At 42.9% G+C, this 19,646-nt stretch overlaps 1 protein-coding gene across 2 annotated transcripts in view; it reads left to right on the top strand.

Moving 5' to 3' along the window:
• LOC140197804 (arf-GAP domain and FG repeat-containing protein 1-like) overlaps window positions 1–19,646 on the top strand; it is a 139,843-nt gene that overhangs the window by 17,562 nt on the left and 102,635 nt on the right. For both annotated transcript variants that reach the window (XM_072258265.1, XM_072258266.1), the window contains exon 2: window positions 9,721–9,814. In XM_072258265.1, coding sequence (XP_072114366.1) covers window positions 9,721–9,814 — 94 coding nt within the window. The remainder of the gene's footprint in view (window positions 1–9,720; window positions 9,815–19,646) is intronic.

Below are 19,646 nucleotides of genomic sequence, written 5' to 3' on the forward strand. Positions count from 1 at the left end.
CCCCCTCCCCCTCCCACTTTCAAAGCTCTTACTAACTCTTCCTCTCGCTGCCTGGCCTGCTGCGTTCACCAGCAACTTTGATGTGTGTTGAGTGAGGTAGTGTTCTTGGGTTCAATGTCCATTTAGAAATTGGATGTGGGACGGGAAGAATATGTTCCTGAATCGCTGAGTGAGTGCCTTCAGGCTCCTGTACCTTCTCTGTGATGGTAGCAATGAAAACAAGGCATGACCTGGGTGATAAGGGTCCTTAATGATGCACCACTCCTTGAAGATGTCTTGTATACTACAGAGGCTCTTGCCCATGACTAATTTAACAACTCTGCAGCTTACTTCAACCCTGTGCCGTAGCCCCCCCATCCCCCCATACCAGACGGTAATGTAGCCAGTTAGAATGCTCTTTACCTCTGCTTGTTCTGAATCTGGGTTTTATTTACTCCTTCCTGAGCTGATTGGATGCTTTGCAAGTGTAGAGTACACTGTGCAGCTGAACCTAAAAACACTTGCAACCAATGTCTGCAATGTACCGTTATCTCGAGAGTTAATTTAATTAGTTCACAATATGACTCAAAGCATTCATCTTTTGATCACAGTGCTTTTTAAAACCACATGTTGCTAACAATACTGGTAGGACAATTTCTGCTATTTATGATTGGTCAATGGGACTTTCCTTAATGAGCTTTGAGCATTGTCTGGAAGCTTCAATACAGTCATTTCTCCCCTTTGATGGTATGCCATGCTGATAGACATTAATTGCCTGAAAATGATCAGTTGGGAGTAGGAACTGTACCTTTCTTTTTCTTAACGAGTTAATTTGGAGAACAGTGTACGGGAGGGGGAGGCCTGTTTAAGAAAAGTTCTGATGGGTATGTGGATGGGAGGAGTATGGTCTGGGTGCAGGAAAACAGGAGTAGGAAGTTTAAATGGCTCAACACAGACTAGATGGGCCAAATGACCTGTTTCTGGTGTATTTTTCTGTGACTGAATGGTTTGGTCCCATCCATTGTTCAATTCCTCTCCCCATTCCTAACTCATCAACACTTCAATCACAGTTTCTGTCCTATCCATGTTTCAATCAGGATCAATTCTGATTTCAATCTTTGACCGTTACTACGAATGCATTAGTCATTGAACTCTGGGTCGCTTTGATTTCGTCAGGAGAGTGATGTGGAGTTTGTTTGTTATGTGTTGCAGCTGAGAGCGAGTAAAGTGTTTCTTGATTTATATCTGGCCCCCATTCACAGAATGGGTGAAAGACTTAAACTTGTGGACAAGGCTGTCCTTCCCTTGCCACCAATGGCAATGAATACCACAGATTCACCGCTGTCTGTCTAAAGAAATTCCTCCTCATCTCCGTTCTAAGAGGATGCCCCTCTATCCTGAGGCCGTGTCCTCTGGTCGTAGTTTATCAGTTTATGTTGTCATAGTGTTATAGCCTTCAACCTGATGGGATGAATATCGATTCTCCTCCCCCCCCACCCCCGGTTTTAAAAAAATTCCCTCCCCCTTCCCTCTTCCTCTGTTTCTCACTCTGGCCTCTTACCTCTTCTCACCTGCCTATCATCTCTCCCTGGATCCCCCTCACCCTTCCCTTTCTCCCATGGTCCACTCTCCTTTCCTATCAGATTCCTTCTCCAGCCTTCTACCTTTCCCACCACCTGGCTTCACCTGTCACCTTCCATCTAGTCCTTCTTCCCACCATTTAATTCTGGTGCCTTCCCTCTTCCTTTCCAGTCCTGAAGAACGGTCTTGGCCCGAACATGATTATTCATTTCCATCGATGCTACCTGACCTGCTGAGTTCCTGCAGCAGTTTGTGAGTGGTGGATTGAATTCTGTTTCCTGGATTGGTAGCCCAAATATCAATACTGATATTCTGACAACTGAGCTCCTTAAATATTCATTTTGCTCTTTTTTTCCCCCTCTCATTCTCTTATGTGTATTTTTAAAAACCTTTCTCTAGTTATTTTTTCCACCCATTTTCCTCCACCTTCAAAGCTACATTTTTACCTAGGCTTTTGATTACTGCCCCTTCCCCCACCCCCCCACCCCAAGGAAGTGAAGTGGCACATTCTTGGGCTTGGTGTCTTAAAGTCCCAGAGAACCAGTTTCAATGACTAAAGTTTGCACATTGGATTTGTGACCACCTGTGTTTCCCTTATGTGCTCTGGTTTCCTCCCACACCCCAACCACGTACAGGGTCAGTGGGTGAATCACTGTACAATGGCCTCCCCCCCCAGGTGTGTGGGTGGGGGGTAGAATCCAATGAGGACTTTGGAAGAGTAAAATAAGGTTAATGTAAATGGATTGCTGATGGTCGGTGTGGACTCAGTGGACCAAGGGGTGTTTTATATTTTCATTCTATTTCTGTGCAGAGCTGAAAATCACCCTAGATTTCAACAGGGGGTCCGCGGTCCCCTCAGTTAATGGTATTGGTTCTTGGCGCCAAACAAAAAGGTTGGGAATTCCTGCTCTAGAGAATGTTAGCCACATATTGCTATGTTTGAAGTGCTGTAGTGATTTATGTAGAAGAAATGAATTCCCACTGCTATTCCTGATTGCAGTGGTAATCCACTTGCACGTGGTTTGTAGCGGAATGTCAGATGACTGGATGGTGAGTGGGAACTTGTCTAGCTTTCCTCCTACCTTAGCCAAGGGTCGCTATCACTCTCCTTGCGTAGCCTTCAGATGAAGTACTACTCCATATGGATTTCTCAGGACAATGCCCACCTCCATTCCCTCCCCCGCCCCCTCCCCCATGTATAGGTGATGAGGTTGGGGGAATCAATTCATTACCTTGTTGTTCACAGCTTTACCGTCTCTTGCCAGAGCTTGAAAGAGCAGGAAATATCTTTGACCATGTGTTGAGCACATGGTCCACTTGCAGGAGAGAGCTCAGCCAGCGCCTGGTTTCATTCACCCCACCCTCTGTCCCAGACTTGGTGTAATTCTGCTCCATCCCACAGAGCAGCTGAGTTGGAGGTACCAAGGATCAATGTTTTCCGCAGTTTCCTGCCAGATAAACCGTGTATCTAATCACTCCCGATTGATGTAAAGGTGGATTTGATTTGTGGAATCGGTTATTCCAACAAACAGCCGTGCTTCATCGATTTAAAATAAAGTAATATCTGGCTCTTTTTATTAATAGTGTAATAGTTTTAGTAGTTTCACGAAAGTTAGGGAGTTGTAGCAAATCTAGCCCAGACTTGGAATTGAAATTGGTTTATTAATGTCACATGTACCGAGGTGCAGTCCATCCATACAGATCTTTTCAAAGCATAGATACACTGAGGTAAAACAGGGAAAAGCAATGACAATGCTGAAAATAGTGTTAGTTACAGAGTAAGTGCAGTGTAGGCTGATAATAAGGTTCAGAGGTTCATTTAATAACAGAGTATGTACACAGTATAAAGCCTGAAATTAGCACTCTTTGCAGACATCCACAAAACATGAAACCCTATAGAATGAACGATAAAAACATTGAAGCCCCGAAACTGCCTCCCCTTCACACAAGCAGCTGCAAAAGCATCGTCCATCCTCCCCCTATGCTTGCAGAAGCACCAGCTTCCACCCCCCTACCCCACAACCCCACCATGCGAGCAACAGCAGAAGCCCCAAAGAGTCTTCGATCCAGAGTCCATCAAAACTACAATCCACACACCAGCACTTTGGTATCTCAGACAGGCTCTTTCTTTCCAGCGAGGGGGAGAGAGAGGTTGCTTCTGCAACAACGGGAGTGAAGACCGGCAACAAGCAGTTCTGATGTTACAATCCTCAGCATTGCTTCTCCAATTCCCCTGTCTCGAGGATTGACAGGCTGTCACTCTCCATCGAGAGAAGGAGAGAGCGATCGCTCAAGTACGGGGCCTTCCTAATACAGCAAGGGCTATACAGTATAAAAATGGGCAAGGGTCAATAGGGACATGCTGAATTTCCTTCATCTTTTGAGGAAGTTGAGGTTCCAATGTTATTTCTTGGTCATTGCATCTCCGTCAGTGGTCCCCAACCACTGGGCCGCAAAGCATGTGCTACTGGGCCGTGAGGAAACAATATGATTTGGCGATATGAAACGATATGAGTCAGCTGCACCTTTTCTCATTCCCTGTCACACACTGTTAACTTGAAATAATCATACCAAATAACACTAACATATAGTAAAAGCAGGAATGATATGATAAATACACAGCCTATATAAAGTAGAAATAATGTATGTACAGTGTAGTTTCACTTAGAATTGGGAAGATTAAGCCAAAACTGATTTGTAGAAATAAAATCAGCACATACCTGCATGCGCAAGGCTTCATAGTCATGGTAGTCTTTTCTCGGGGTAAACGCAAGTGTCCTGTATTTGACTGCTACTTTTGTCCCTTGTTTGGGAGTGAGAAAGTTGGCAACTCTACTTGAACACCTCCCCCCCCCCCCCCCCCACCACGTCAACCAGTCCGCAAGAATATTGTCAATATTAAACCGGTCCGCGGTGCGAAAAAGGTTGGGGATCCCTGATCTACGTGGTTAGAACAGAACACGTTTCTGGTGATGTTTATGCCTAAGAAATTAACAATCTGCACCTCTTCACATTGGAACATGTTTTTCACCATGTAGAACTATTTAAAAGTTGAGTTATTGTCATTTGCACAATTATTAAACACAGGTGAAATGAAAAGCTGAGTTGCAGCAACACCATAGGCATAGAACATAATATCAACAGCATTCACAGGAAAAGCAGGGGTTAAACCTGGAAGTTCTTTGAGGATGTGATTGAAGGGAGAGCAGTGGATGTTCTATTTTTGCACTGCTTATTTAATTTACTTATTTAATATGTATTCCTTAATTCATTTTCCCTCTATTATTATGTACATTCAGACCCTGCTTAACTCTGAGGATGAGTTCCTTGGAGGTGGAGCGCTATGCGGGGTCATTACAACATTACGTAAATGGACATGTGTGCCTGATTTTAAAAAAATCAAACTTGAGATACATTATTTTATGTTTACACAGTAATTCGAGGAGTGACAAATACACAAATAGGCCTAACCCGTATATCAGTGGAGCAGCAGCAGTGGAAGGAAGTGGGTGGTGGTTACATTTCCGAGGGGGACCAAGCTGCGGGTCCTCTAACCTTGGCTTCTTCTTCTATTGGGCATTGAGATTTGACTGCCTTTTCTTAAGTCTCTTCTCATGAAGCAGTTCTCAGTAGCAGAAAATCGTGTCGAGAACACTCCTCTTTGCCTTATTGCTTCATTCCCAGTCAAGGTCACTATCGATGAACTGGTCCATGATTTGTGTGATCATGGTAATGCTGGTGCTGAGGAACTTTGTGGTGAGGTTTCTTGCTGGTGTTTCCTGTTTTCCACCAATGTCCTTAGATTCACTTAGGATGTGTTGCTCTGCCAATTCTCGAAGCTCTTCATTATCAAGGCTCTCACCGTTCATGCTAATGGTTTTTCTAGACATCATGGATGTACTACCCTCACTGGAAGTTGCAGGCAGTTTTCCAAACATTATGGATGGAAAAAAATATGATAAATTGGTCAAGGAGCAAGAATGTTTACACACGTGGGGGAGGCAGAGTGTGAACTAATGTGTTATTGGCTGTGAGTAGCTCAGAGCATATGTAAAGCACTCTTATTTGCTGATTGAATGTTTACTGTAATGGTGGCCACTCTTGAGAAGTTTTAAGTGTTGTTTAGAAGGAATTTTTGTCATTTTCAAGATTTCAATAAAGAATTGAATAACCGTGTTGTAATGAATCAGTGCTATGCTGGGTCTGAGTGCAAAGTAGTAAATTTCACAATTTATGCCAGTGATATTAAACCTGATTCTGATTCAAATGATTCAGTGGGATATATATCAGTTGTGGATATGGGTGGAGAAGTTGAAGATGGAGTTAAATCCAGGCAAATGTGAGGTGCTGCACTTTGCGGAATCCAACATAAAAGGGTGGACAATTTAAACGACAGGATCCTTAACAGCATAGGTAAACAGAGGGATCTTGGGTTGACATCCTAAAAGTGGCTGCACAGCTTGATGGGATGGTAAACGAAGCATACGGCATGCTGCCTTCAGCAGTCGAGAAATTGAGTTCAAGAGCCAGGATTCAGAAGTGGAAAGGGTGAGCAATTTCAAATTTCTGGGTATCAACATCTCTAAGTATCTCTACCCTGGGCCCAACATATCGCTGCAGCTGCACAGAAGGCACGGCAGTGGCTATATTTAATTTGGAGTTTGAGGAGACTTGGTATGTCACGAAAGAGACTTGTAAAATTTGACAGCTGTACCATGGAGAGCATCCTAACTGGCTGCATCACCATCTGGTATGTGCACAGGATCAAAATAAGCTGCAAAGAGGTGTACAATTAGTCAGCTCCGTCAGGGGCACTGGTCTCCATTGTACCTAGGAGGTGTGCCTCAGAAAAGTGGCATCCATCATTAAGGACTCCAAGGACATGCACTCTTCTCATTGTTACCATCAGGAAAGAGGTACAGAAGTCTGAAGGCACACACTCAACAATTCAGGAACAGCTTCTTCCCCTCTGCCGTCCATTTCTGAATGGATACTGGACTCATGAACACAACTCACTACTTTTTTACCCTTTTGTTTACACTACTAATTCAGTTTAACTTTTTAATATAGTTACTGTAATTCACAGTTCTTATTAAGTATTACAGTGTACTGCTACCACATAACAACAAATTTCATAATGTATGCTAGTGATATTAAACCTGATTTTGATACGTTACAACTTTATAAAACTCTGATTAGATGACATTTAGAATATTGTATTGAATTCTGGTCAGGTAGGGAGAATGTGGGAACTTTGCAGAGGGGGCAGAGGCAGTTTGTCAGGATACTTCCTAGATTGGAGACAGCACCATCGGGAGAGGTTTGACTAACTGAGGAAGTTCTCTCTTGAACAGTAGAGGCTGAGGAATTACTTGATGGACATTTATAAAATTATACAGGTTAAATTATCCAGTAGTTGGTAGATTAATTGGTCATTGTAAATTGTCCTGTGATTAGGCTTGGGTTAAATTGGTTGCTGGGTGGTGCATTGTGGCTTAAAGGGGCAAAAAAGCCTATTCTGCATTGTGCCTCGATAAATAAACAATATTTTTCGGGACTGAAATATCTAGAGGCATGTATTTAAGGTCAGTGCACGGAATTACAAAGGCAGTTTTTACATTGATGGTGGTCTGGAATATAGTGCCGGGGTGGTGGTTGAGGCATCTAACAAAGAAGCTTTTAAAAGACTCTTCGATAGCCACACACACAAGTATGCAGAGGAGGGAGGGATATGTGCGGGGAAGAGGGGTTAGATTAATTAAGTGTCATTTGTTGAATTAGTTCGACAGAACACTGTAGGCTGAAAGGCCGCTGCTGTACTGTTCTATGTTCTAAATACAAATTATACAAATTGATTTTACAAGAAAGAACAAAGAATTAAAAAAAAGTTAATTGCAGAGCAAGGTGATAATAGAGTGGCTATATTGAGGTAGTGGTGAAGATTGTGCACTTTTGTTCAAGAACCAAATGGTTGAAGGGAAGTACCTTAATTGTTTTTGAACTTAAGGCTTCTGTGCTTCCTGCCCGATAGTAGCTGCACGGAGATATTATTTGTTCTGTACATGGTTCTGTGCCTCCTGCCTGATGGTAGCTGCACGGAGATATTATGGCCTAGATCTTTAGATGTTGCCCTCTTGAGGCAGAGCCTCTGTAAATATCACCAATGGAGGGGAGGGATACCCATGATGTATTGGGCAGAGCTCACTACTCTGTGCAGCTTTTTGTGTTCTTTTATGCAGAGTAGGAGTGCCACATACTGTAGATGCGAGGCCCATCTTTCAGAAAGGTGTTCAGAAATACATCTATTATCAAAGTATTTTTACATCATACAACCTTGAGATTCATCTAACAGGCAGCCGTGAAACAAAGAAACCCATAAAAAAAAGACAGTCGAACACCCACTGTGCAGAGAAAAAAAAATGAATCATACAAACAATAAATACAAGCAAATAGAGTTCTGAACTGAAGTCCACAGACCCTTAGTTTTGCTCAGAGACGAGCCTAAACTGTCGACCAAACATAGAGTTCAGTTGTCTTGATATGCTCTGGGACTTGGGCCCCACTGCCTCTATTCAGCTTGTACCTGACCTTTCCAATTTGGCTCGGTGCCTAAGTCGATTGAACCTTGGGTCTTCCTTGCTCTTGGTGATGGACCCATTGCCTTGCCTCACCTCGCTTCTGCCTCATCCAGTTGGCTTCAAGTCCAAAGGGAAGTTACAAACTATTTGCGATAATCAAAGGCCCCTACCTAAGTTGATTAAAGATCCCTTTATTTTAAGAACAACCTGGGTATTTTGAGTTCAAAAGTCAGGAGAGACCTTGCAATTGCAAGATGGATTCTTGACCTCATAATCTATCTCATTTTGATCTTGCACTTTATTGTTTACCTGCACCACATTTTCTCCATAGCTTTTTTATTGCTCTATTCTGCATTATTATTGCTTTACCTGCTCCTACTTCAATACCCTGAGAAATGATTTGCTCTGTATGAACTGTATGCAAGATAAGCTTTTCACTCTATTTTGGTATATGTGATAACAATAAACCAAAACCAGTAATAAACCGATACCAGTTTATTTCAGTATCTTGGATAACCAGCAAACCAGATTAACTGGTTGTACATGTATCACAGCTCCTTGCCAGTTTTGTTGCCTAAACAACAACATGGAGATTTGTCCATGAAATTTGGGGTTTGAAAGGCCATTATATCTTAAACACAAGTGTACATCTCAGATGACTTGGAAGTGTGTTAGTAGGTTTGTGAATACCTTGGGCTTATTTAAAACACTTCCCCTTTTTGCAAAAAGGGAAAAGAAGAACATACTTGCAATTACATATAGTTTTACATTCCTGGGCCATGCTAAAATATCTTGCAATTGTGGAATTACTTCCAAAATGCTGCTTTAATAGAATCATAGAATAGTACAGCACAGAGACAGGCCTTTTGGCCCATCCAGTCCGTGCCAAACCATTTAAACTGCCTCATCCCATTGATGTGCCCCAGGACCGTAGATCTCCATACCCCTACCGTACATGTATCTATCCACATTTCTCTTAATTATTGAAATCAAAGTTGCATACACCAACTGCGCTGGCAGCTCATTCCACACTCTCACCACTCTCTGCGTGAAGAGGTTTCCCCTCATGTTCCCCTTAAACTTTTCACCTTTCACCCTTACCCATGACCTCTGGTTGTGTCCCACCCAGCCTCAGTGGAAAAAGCCTGCTTGCATTTACCCAATCTATACTCCTCATACCCCATTTAATCTTTAAAGTGTTACCTCAGTTGGGCACAGCAAGATCCCACAGACTGCAGTGTAAAATAATCATATCATGTGTGACACCAACTTGTTTGCTTTTGGAGGTGCCGATGCCATATTCAGGCTCAGAGAGAGGTTTTGATAGTGATTCTTATTGCAGCTAACAGACCATCAGCAATGTTGGGAGACAGAACAAAAATTTAAAAAGGACGCATTCTAGAGCACAAGCTGAGAGTGGGAAAAGAGCAAAGATTGGACAGTTGTGAGGGTCTGTGTGTATTACTAAATGCAGTGTAAGGTGATTTTCGAAACTCTTGGAAACAGCTTTGGTGACCTTTTCTCCCATGAGCTGATTATGTAATATATTTCTTGAAAGGTCTTTTTTTTTTTGTGTTTGTAGGAGAGGCCTCAATCCCCCTCACCGAGTGAAGTCCATCTCCATGACAACCTTTACTGAACAGGAAATTGAATTCCTTCAGTTGCATGGCAATGAGGTGAGCACAGAACGTGGTGGGAGACCTCTGCGATCATTTAACACTGCTGGGGGAGGGGCGTCATAGATTTGTGATCATTAAAAACAGAAGAATGTAGATCTCCCCAAACTGGGTGAACCATTGCACAGTACCAAGGAATAATCAGTCCTCCTGGGCCATGCAGGCAGGAGTTTCCACTGTTTCGACTCTCACCAAACATTAATCAAGGTCAGGACCTTGTTTTTGGAATTCGTAGTTTGCTAATGAGGTGATCTTTTTCCCTCTGCAACATTTACCCAGAGTTTGCCTTGATGTAACCTTGATGTATGAAATGGCATAGTGAGTGAGGAACACAAGGAAAGCAGGAACTCATTCTGTCCCTCTATTTGCCTTGCTTGTTAGACTATTGCCAGTTTAGTTTCAGCTTATGGATTTGTAGTGGCAAAAACTAATGCAAAATCAAAACCAAACAGTTTCCACTAGCCTGCGACCGCCACGGGATTGATAAACTTGAAGGACACCCTCTCAGCTGCAATGAAATGATTGCTCCAAAGAGTCGAGTTCCTTATTTTGATCCTTTATTAGCAATTGGCGATATTAAGTGGTCATCAAAGTGGTCCCAAGCCACAAACTGCCATGAAATAAGTAAGCAAGAATGCATAATTTATTCCCTTTGGTTTTAGCACGCACCCACTAATGTGACTAGTTGCCATAATAAACGTGCAACACAGAATGCAAAGGAAATAGAGAACAGATACATGGCTCCTACAGGGTTGATTCACTGACAAGCGATAACCAATGGAGTTTGCACGTTCTCCCTGTGGATACACGTGTTTCCTCCCCTGTACCAAAGATGTGCATGTTGGTAGGTTGATTAGCCATAATAAAGTGCCCAGGTTGTGTATGTGATTGATAAAACCTGTTAATTATAAAGTCATTGATAAATACAGCACAGAAATGATCCCTTTGGCCCATTAAATCTATGCCGAAACCACTTAAACTGCCTACTTCCATCGACCTGCACCAGGACAATAGCCCACCATACCCCTACCATCCACGTACCTATCTGGACCACTTAAACGTTGAACTTGAGCACGCATGTGCCACTTGTGCTGGTAGCTCGTTGCATGCTCTCATCACCCTCTGATTGAAGAAGTTTCCTCTCGTGTTCCCCTTACATTTTTCATCTTTCACCCTTAACTCATGACTTCTGGACCCACCCAACCTCAGTGGCGGGGGGGAATGCTTGCATATACCCTACCTCTATCAATCTATGTTCCAGGGAATAGAGTCCTAACCTATTCAATCTTAACTTATAAATCAGGTCCTCCAGACCTGGCAACATCCTTGTAAATTTTCTCTGTACCCTTTCAGCCTTATTTACATCTTTCCTGTACGTAGGTGACCGTAACTGCACACAATACTCCAAATTAGACCTCGCCAATGTCTTGTATAACTTCAACATAACATTCTATCTCCTGTACTCAATACTTTGATTTGTAATGTGGAGAGATTAAAATGGAATAAGTGTAAGGTTAATACGATCATTATGGCCTTGGCGGCATGATGTGTCTCTTTGACCATAAGACATGGGAGCAGATCTAGGATATTTGGCCCACTGAATCTGCTCCACCATTCATCATGGCTGATCTATTATCCCTCTCAACTCCATTCTCCTGCCTTCTCCCATAACCTTTGACACTCCGATTAATCACAAACCTATCAACCTCCACTTTAAATATACCCAATGACTTGGCCTCTACAAGTGTCTGTGGCAATAAATTCCACAGATTCATCACTCTCTGGCTAAAGAAATTCCTTCTCATCTCTGTTCTAAAGGGATGTCTTTCTATTCTGCGGCTGTGCCCTCTGGTTCTAGACTCGCTCACTATAGGACACATCCTGTCCACATCCACTCCATCTAGGCCTTTCGATATTTGATAGGTTTCAATTAGATTCTTTCCTCTCTCCACCGCCCCCCCCCCCCATTCTCTTGAACTCCAGTGAGTACAGGCTCTGCTGTATTGCTTTCAATCCTACATTTCAGGTTTTTCAATATTCACTGCAACCCAAATTTGGTTTTGGGCAATAAGAAGTTCAAAGTACATTTATTATCAAAATATGTATGCATTATTCAACTCTGAGATTCATCTCCTAACAGGCAGCCACAAAACTATGAAACCCCAGAAAACATTTTAAAAAAAGGCAAACACTCAATGTGCAGAGAGGAAAAAAAAACAAGATGATGTTGGAGTGGAAAATTTGCTTCCTGACATTCTCCTGAATGGATTGATGTCCCAACGTTAAAATCGCGCAGCACAAGAAGTAGCTCATCAAATCCGCACTGACCATAAACCGACCATTTACACTAATCCTCCGCTAATCCATTCTAATACCATGCCCCGAAGCTGTAGTTTCTTTCCAACTAATTTAACCTTCAATTAGATCACCTTCAATGAGGATAAGCAATTCTAGTCCATGTGAGGTTGCCTTCATGGTTTTAATACTTTTAGTCATGGCATTTTCCTACGCTCTGCTTTTAGTCCAGTCTATCCCTTATAGAGATGCAAGAGGAGACTATTTGGCCCATTATATCTGTAACTGTTCTCATGTAATAAAAATTCAAAGTTCCATATCTTTGCACGTCTGGAGAGCACAGAGTTTGCGTGTTCTCCCTGTAACCACCTTGCTCCCACATCCCAAAGAGGCAAACTCCATTCAGTGTTGGAAATTGTGATTGAATCTGGAGTATGACCTGCTCTGGTACAGTATTGTTCCATTAGGAATAAGTGTTCCTCCACCTCTCTTTGGAAGGCTCTCCTGGATGCTGTCTGAAGATGTTATCACAATTCTGAGATTTATGTGATTATTAGTGTGGTTCAACTAACTGGAGTTCACACTGGTCTGCTTCAGTTTTCTGTGTTTCCTTTCTTGTTGCAGTTTCTCTGTGTGGGTAATATATTTCTAGTTTTTTGTGTGAGAGAAGGGGTTGGGGTTTGATGTTCTAGTTGCTATTTTGTTTTTTTTTCGCAAGGAAGGGGTTGTGGGTTTGCGAGTTTTTCTTTTTTCTGTGTGGGTGGGGGTGATGTCTTTTTCAATGACTCCATGGTTTTCTTTGTTTTGTGGCTATCTGGAGAAGACTAATCTTGCATAATACATTCATACTTTGATAATAAACTGAACCTTTGAATAAATGTTGTTCCATTAGATTGCCTTAATCTTTTTTCCTTCAGAAAGACATTTTAATCCTTAGAGTTCACAGAGCTCCCTAAAAGGGAGAAAATCTAAATTTTCTGCATTTCCTAAGTTCCTGTACATATTAATGTACAGAATATTAAAAATATTGGACTGGAATATAGACGCAAGGATGTAATGCTGAGGTTTTATAAAGCACAGGTGAGGCCTCACTTGGAGTATTGTGAGCATTTTTGAGCCCTTATCTAAGAAAGGACATGCTGACATTGGAGAGGGTTCAAAGGAGGTTTGCGAAAATGATTCCAACATTGAAAGGCTCGTCGTATGAGGAGTGTTTGATGGCTCTGGACCTGTACTCTCTGGAATTCAGGAGAATGATGGATGACCTCATTGAAACCTATCGGATGTTGAAAGGCTTCAATAGAGTGGATGTGGAGAGGCTGTTTGTTATGGTGGGGGAGTCTTAGGCCAGGAGACACAGCTTCAGAATAGAAGGAGGTCCTTTTAGAGCGGAAACAAGGAGGAACTCCTTTATCCAGGGAGTGATGACTCTGTGGAATTCATTGCCATAGGTGGCTATGGAGGCCGAGATTGAAAGATTCCTGATTAGTCAGGGTATGAAGAGTTACGGGAAGGTAGGACATTGGGGCTGAGAGGGAAAATGGATTAGCCATGATGAAATAGCGGAGCAGACTCAATTGGCCAAATGGCCAGATTCTGCTTCTATATCTTATGGTCTTAAATGTCCCACCACCTTGGGGTCTGTGATCATAATTAAGTATTTGAAATATTTTTATCCAGTTTATTTGTTCTTTTTTCAATATAATGATTTAAATTTCTTGAAAATAGTATTTCATGAAGGTATATTTTGCATGCTGTTAATCTTATTTGCAAGAAGACCCTATATCACAGAACTATGGTTGATGGGTAGCAGATGAGACTAAGCCAAAATCATTTCAGGACAGTTGGCATCTGCTCATTGCAAAGGTCCACCTCAGACAGGCAATTCTTATTTTCTGAGAGCCGAATCTCCTTGTCTTGTTGATGTAGTCAAGGAAGTGATACCAGTCTTGTATCCTCCCAATGTCAGAATAAGCTGCAAAATTCTCTATTCTTGGGCACAAAGGCTGAACCAGATTTATTGATTACACTGAAAATCAGTGCTTTAGAAATATCACCATTATTACATATATTGTTCTGGACTCTGCACATAAGTGCAGTTATGAAGAAAACATGGCAGTGCCTCTACTTCCTTAGGAGTCTGTGGAGTTTGGCATGGCATCTAAAACTTTGAGAAACCTCTATAGCTGTGTTGTGGAGAGTGTATTGACTGGCTGTATCACAGCCTGGTATGGAAACACCAATGCCTTTGAATGGAAAATTCTACCCAAGATAGTGGATTCAGCCTAGTACATCATGGATAAAGCCCACCCAACCATTAAACGCATCTACATGAAATGCTGTTGTAGGAAACCAGCATCCATTATCAGAGACCCCCACCACCCAGGACATGCTCTCTTCTCGCTGCTGCCATCAGGTAGAATGTACAAGAGCCTCAGGACTTGCACTGCCAGGTTCAAGAACAATTATCAACCATCAAGCTCTTGAACCAAAGAGGATAACTACGAGGATAACTACACTCACTTGCCCCATTATTGAGATGTTTCCCACAACCAATGATCTCACTTTAAGGACTCCTTATCTGATTATCTCATGTTCTCACTATTTATTGCTATTTATTTCAATGGTTCACTTTAATATCAGAAATGGTATATATTCTTCCTCTTTACTGAAATCCTACTCTTCACAGACATCCGCAAAATATTAAAAAAATGAATGACAGAAAATGTTAGAATTCCAAAGCCCTCCCCTCTCCTCTCCCACGTAATAGCAGTAGCACAAGCATCAGCCCTCACCTTTACACAGTTTGTTGTCTTCTGCACTCTGGTTGATCTTTCATTGATCCTATTATAGTTACCATTCTATAGATTTGCTGGGTATGCCTGCAGGAAATTGAATCTCAGGGTTGTATATGGTGACATATTTTATGAGTAATTAATGAAGAAAACCAGGTAATTGTGAAGGGTTCACAAACTTTTTCTTACATCTGTAAATGCAAGGCCCAGCTTTCAGAAAGGAGTTCTAAGTACATTTATTCTCAAAGTATGTATAAATTATACGACCTTGAGGTTCATCTCCTTAGGTAGCCACAAAAAAAGAAACCCAAAAGAATCCAATTAAAAAAAAGACCAATGCACAGAGAGAGGAAAAAATCGCAAATCATGCAAGCCATAAAAGCAAGCAAAAGCATTCAGAACGAAAGTGAGTCTGTAGACACAAAGCCCGGAGCAGGCTCACAATCTTAGCCTTAGTTCATCACATAGTGGAGCAAATTGTCACAGAACTTGCAGACACAAAGCAGGGCTGTATATAGTGATGTATATACTCTGATAAATTCTCCTTTGAACTTTAATGACCATAAGTTGCTGGAGGAACTCAGCAGGTCAGGTCAGGAGAGAAATGGATGTTTGATGTTTCAGGTCAAGACCCTTCATCTGGGCTGCGAGGTAGAGGGGAGATTGCCGGTATAAAGATGGAGCAGTAATTGGCACACGGTAGGTGAATCCAAATGATAGCAGGTGAAGGAGGGTAGAGTGGAAATAGAGGCAGAGGCTGGGAGGTGACCAAAGACTAAAGGCCATAGGGGAAGGTGAATCATGGAATCAAATAAGGGAGAGGCAGATGGGATCAGTAGAGAGAAGGGGCCCAGTAGGAGGAATGTGTGTGTATGTGATGACCAGGACCCCATGGAAAACACCACTTCCTTCATTGGTGTTCTGTAGCATCCACACTGAGCTGAGAGGGTCCCGGAGTTAAACATCTTAAACCTAAATGGTGACTGTAGCATTGCTAGTTCTTCCTGAGTATTGCAGTGGGACAGTCCACTTGAACTTTGTTCGGAAGGGCAGAGTAAGGTTTGAACACTCTTTAATGAATATGATAGCCATCTCTGGAGTGAGAGTATCCTCTTCTGGTCGGAGCAGCCTCCTTTGAATTATTTGTGTCATTAGCTGACTCCGTGGCTTTGATATCGGATTCTGTAAGTGTACACCCAGGGTATAGTTTCACATTGTTGTGTTTGGGATTGTAATTTTAATACAGAATCAGGAACCCTCTGTCAAGCGGCTTCTGGTGACACATGCTCATTCACTTCACCTGGCTTCAGCCATTTCTGAAGCTGTGGCCATCCTCTGGCAGGTTTGGAGGTAGGAGCTACTGATTTAATGCCTGTGTTTTTTTTTGCCTCCTTTTTGTTTGTTTTGGGGATGGGGCTGTTGGTCCTGTGGGTCTATTAGTTAATTGCCCATCTCCAGATGCTCTGAACTGGTTGGCTCGTATCTGAAGTCAACCACACTGAGAGAGAAGGCTGAAAGGAGCCTGGCTGGTGGTGTGGAGGGTGGGGCGAGAGTGGGGTTGTTGAGCAGAGCTTCAAAAAGCAGGAAAGTTAAAAATGAGAAGTAGAAAATTAGAGAGAGGATGTTTTGCTGTCTTTGGGAAGCTAGAGGAAAGGTAGGAGAGAGTCCAACAATGCATTATGGATATAACAGATGGAGAGAGAACACACACGGGAGTAACATATTTTAACTTAAAGGGGCAGGAACAATATTGGTTACATGTATACAGACAATAGAGAATCAGATTTATTATTAAAGTTCAAAGTAAATTTTATTATCAAAATACCAATGTCACCATATACAACCCTGAGATTCATTTACCTGTGGGCATACTCAGCAAATCTATAGACTAGTAATTAAAAAAGGATCAATGAAAGATCAGCTTGAGTGTGGAAGACAACTGTGCAAACATAAATAATGGGATCATAAGATAATGAGATAGAGTCCTTAAAGTGAGATCATTTGTTGTGGAAACATCTCAATGGATAGGCACATGAGTGTAGTTACCCCCTTTTATTCAAAAGCCTGATGATTGAGGAGTAGTAACTGTTCCTGAACCTGGTGGTGTGAGTCCTGAGGCTCTTGCACATTCTGATGGCAGCAGTGAGAAGAGAACGTGGCTTGGGAGGTGAGAATCTCTGGATGTTGCCTTCTTGAGGTAGTGTTACCAATGAAGAGTTGATGGTGCAAAGCTTCCACCTGTGGGACCATGACTGAAATTTGAATCCCATCTAGACATAACTACAGTAATAATTTTGGTGAATGTTGGATGCTCTTGGTGCCAGTAGTGGATCTTGCACTATAAACTCAATATCATTATGTGCCATGTCATTTAACGTGGGAAATCATGGTCTCATGACCATGATTGTTCTTGGTAGATTTTTCTACAGAAGTGGTTTTCTATTGCCGCCTTCTAGGCAGTATCTTTACAAATGGGTGACACCAGCAATTATCAATAGTCTTCAAAGATTGTCTGCCTGGCATCAGTGGTCCCATAATCAGGACTTGTGATATGCACCAGCTGCTCATCCGACCATCCACCACCTGCTCCTGTGGCTTCACATGATCCTGGTTAGAGGGCTAAGTAGGTGCTAAACCTTGCCCAAGGGTGACCTGTAGGGAAAGAATCCTTGCACCTCTTTTGGTAGAGACGTATCTCCACCCCACCACTACATATGCTGTTTACTCTTTTGATATCACTTCAATTCTACTTTTTTTCCACTTTGCAGGAATTTGCAAACAATCCTGACTTGACTAAGATCTTGATCCACCTCTCGATCTACAGCTTGCCAAGTCCCTTCTGCATGCCACCATTGCCCACTCAAGCCAGCTGGTAACTTTCCATGTAACTGGTCACAATACACTTTCCCCTCCCTCGAATAGCCAGCTGTCTGTCTTTGCTCTTTAATGGACTTAAATCCGACAACTAATCCCTCCCTGTTCCTGATAAATTCTGTTGTTACACTTCCCCCTATACTTTGTTGAGTGAATGAGTGGCTTTTCAGTTCCTGCTGTGAAGCTGGAGAATAGCCCAGCGCTTGCTCAGTTAGTTTAGTTTGGCTGATGTGAGTGCTTATTGAGCCAACATCGACAGCTCCAGTGAAGTGAGTCTGGCTGAGACGTGTGTATTAGGACTGTGGGTTGGTAACTACATAGATGGAGGCCTTCAGCTCATTCTCTCAACCTCCTCCTCATTCAGTTTCCCTTGGAAAACCTTTTGAATCTGCATGAAACACCCAATAGGAATCAGAATCAGAACAGGTTTAATATCACTGGCATATGTCGTGAAATTGTTATGCGACAGCAGTATAATGTAATACATAAACAAAATTACAGTAACTATGTGTGTGTATATATGTATATATGTGTATGTATATGTCCATTGAGAAATCTGATGGCAGAGGGAAAGAAACTGTTACTGAATCGTTGAGTGTGAGTCTTCAGGCTCCTGTACCACCTCCCTCCCTCCCCTTTCTAGATCTTTCTGTCTCTGTCTCTGGAGACAGCTTATCACCTCCCTCCCCTTTCTAGATCTTTCTGTCTCTGGACACAGCTTATCCACTGATGTCTACTATAAGCCTACTGACTCTCACAGCTACCTGGACTATTCCTCTTCTCACCCTGTCTCTTGCAAAAACGCCATCCCCTTCTCGCAATTCCTCCGTCTCCGCCGCATCTGCTCTCAGGATGAGGCTTTTCATTCTAGAACGAGGGAGATGTCTTCCTTTTTTAAAGAAAGGGGCTTCCTTTCCTCCACTATCAACTCTGCTCTTAAATGCATCTCCCCCATTTCACGTACATCTGCTCTCACTCCATCCTCCCACCACCCCACTAGGAATAGGGTTCCCCTGGTCCTCACCTACCACCCCACCAGCCTCCGGGTCCAAAATACTATTCTCCGTAACTTCCGCCACCTCCAACGGGATCCCACCACTAAGCACATCTTTCCCTCCCCCCATCTCTCTGCATTCCGCAGGGATCGCTCCCTACGCAACTCCCTTGTCCATTTGTCCCCCCCATCCCTCCCCACTGATCTCCCTCCTGGCACTTATCCGTGTAAGCGGAACAAGTGCTACACATGCCCTTACACTTCCTCCCTTACCACCATTCAGGGCCCCAAACAGTCCTTCCAGGTGAGGCAACACTTCACCTGTGAGCCGACTGGGGTGATATACTGCGTCCGGTGCTCCCGATGTGGCCTTTTATATATTGGCGAGACCCGACGCAGACTGGGAGACCGCTTTGCTGATCATCTACGCTCTGTCCGCCAGAGAAAGCAGGATCTCCCAGTGGCCACACATTTTAATTCCACATCCCATTCCCATTCTGACATGTCTATCCACGGCCTCCTCTACTGTAAAGATGAAGCCACACTCAGGTTGGAGGAACAACACCTTATATTCCGTCTGGGTAGCCTCCAACCTGATGGCATGAACATCGACTTCTCTAACTTCCGCTAAGGCCCCACCTCCCCCTCATACCCTATCTGTTACTTATTTTTATACACACATTCTTTCTCTCACTTTCCTTTTTCTCCCTCTGTCCCTCTGAATATACCCCTTGCCCATCCTCTGGGTCCCCCCCCCCGTCTTTCTTCCCGGACCCCCTGTCCCATGATCCTCTCGTATCCCCTTTTGCCTATCACTTGTCCAGCTCTTGGCTCCATCCCTCCCCCTCCTGTCTTCTCCTATCATTTTGGATCT

The sequence above is a fragment of the Mobula birostris genome, chromosome 5, assembly GCF_030028105.1.
Source record: "Mobula birostris isolate sMobBir1 chromosome 5, sMobBir1.hap1, whole genome shotgun sequence".
NCBI classification, from domain to species: Eukaryota; Metazoa; Chordata; class Chondrichthyes; order Myliobatiformes; family Myliobatidae; genus Mobula; species Mobula birostris.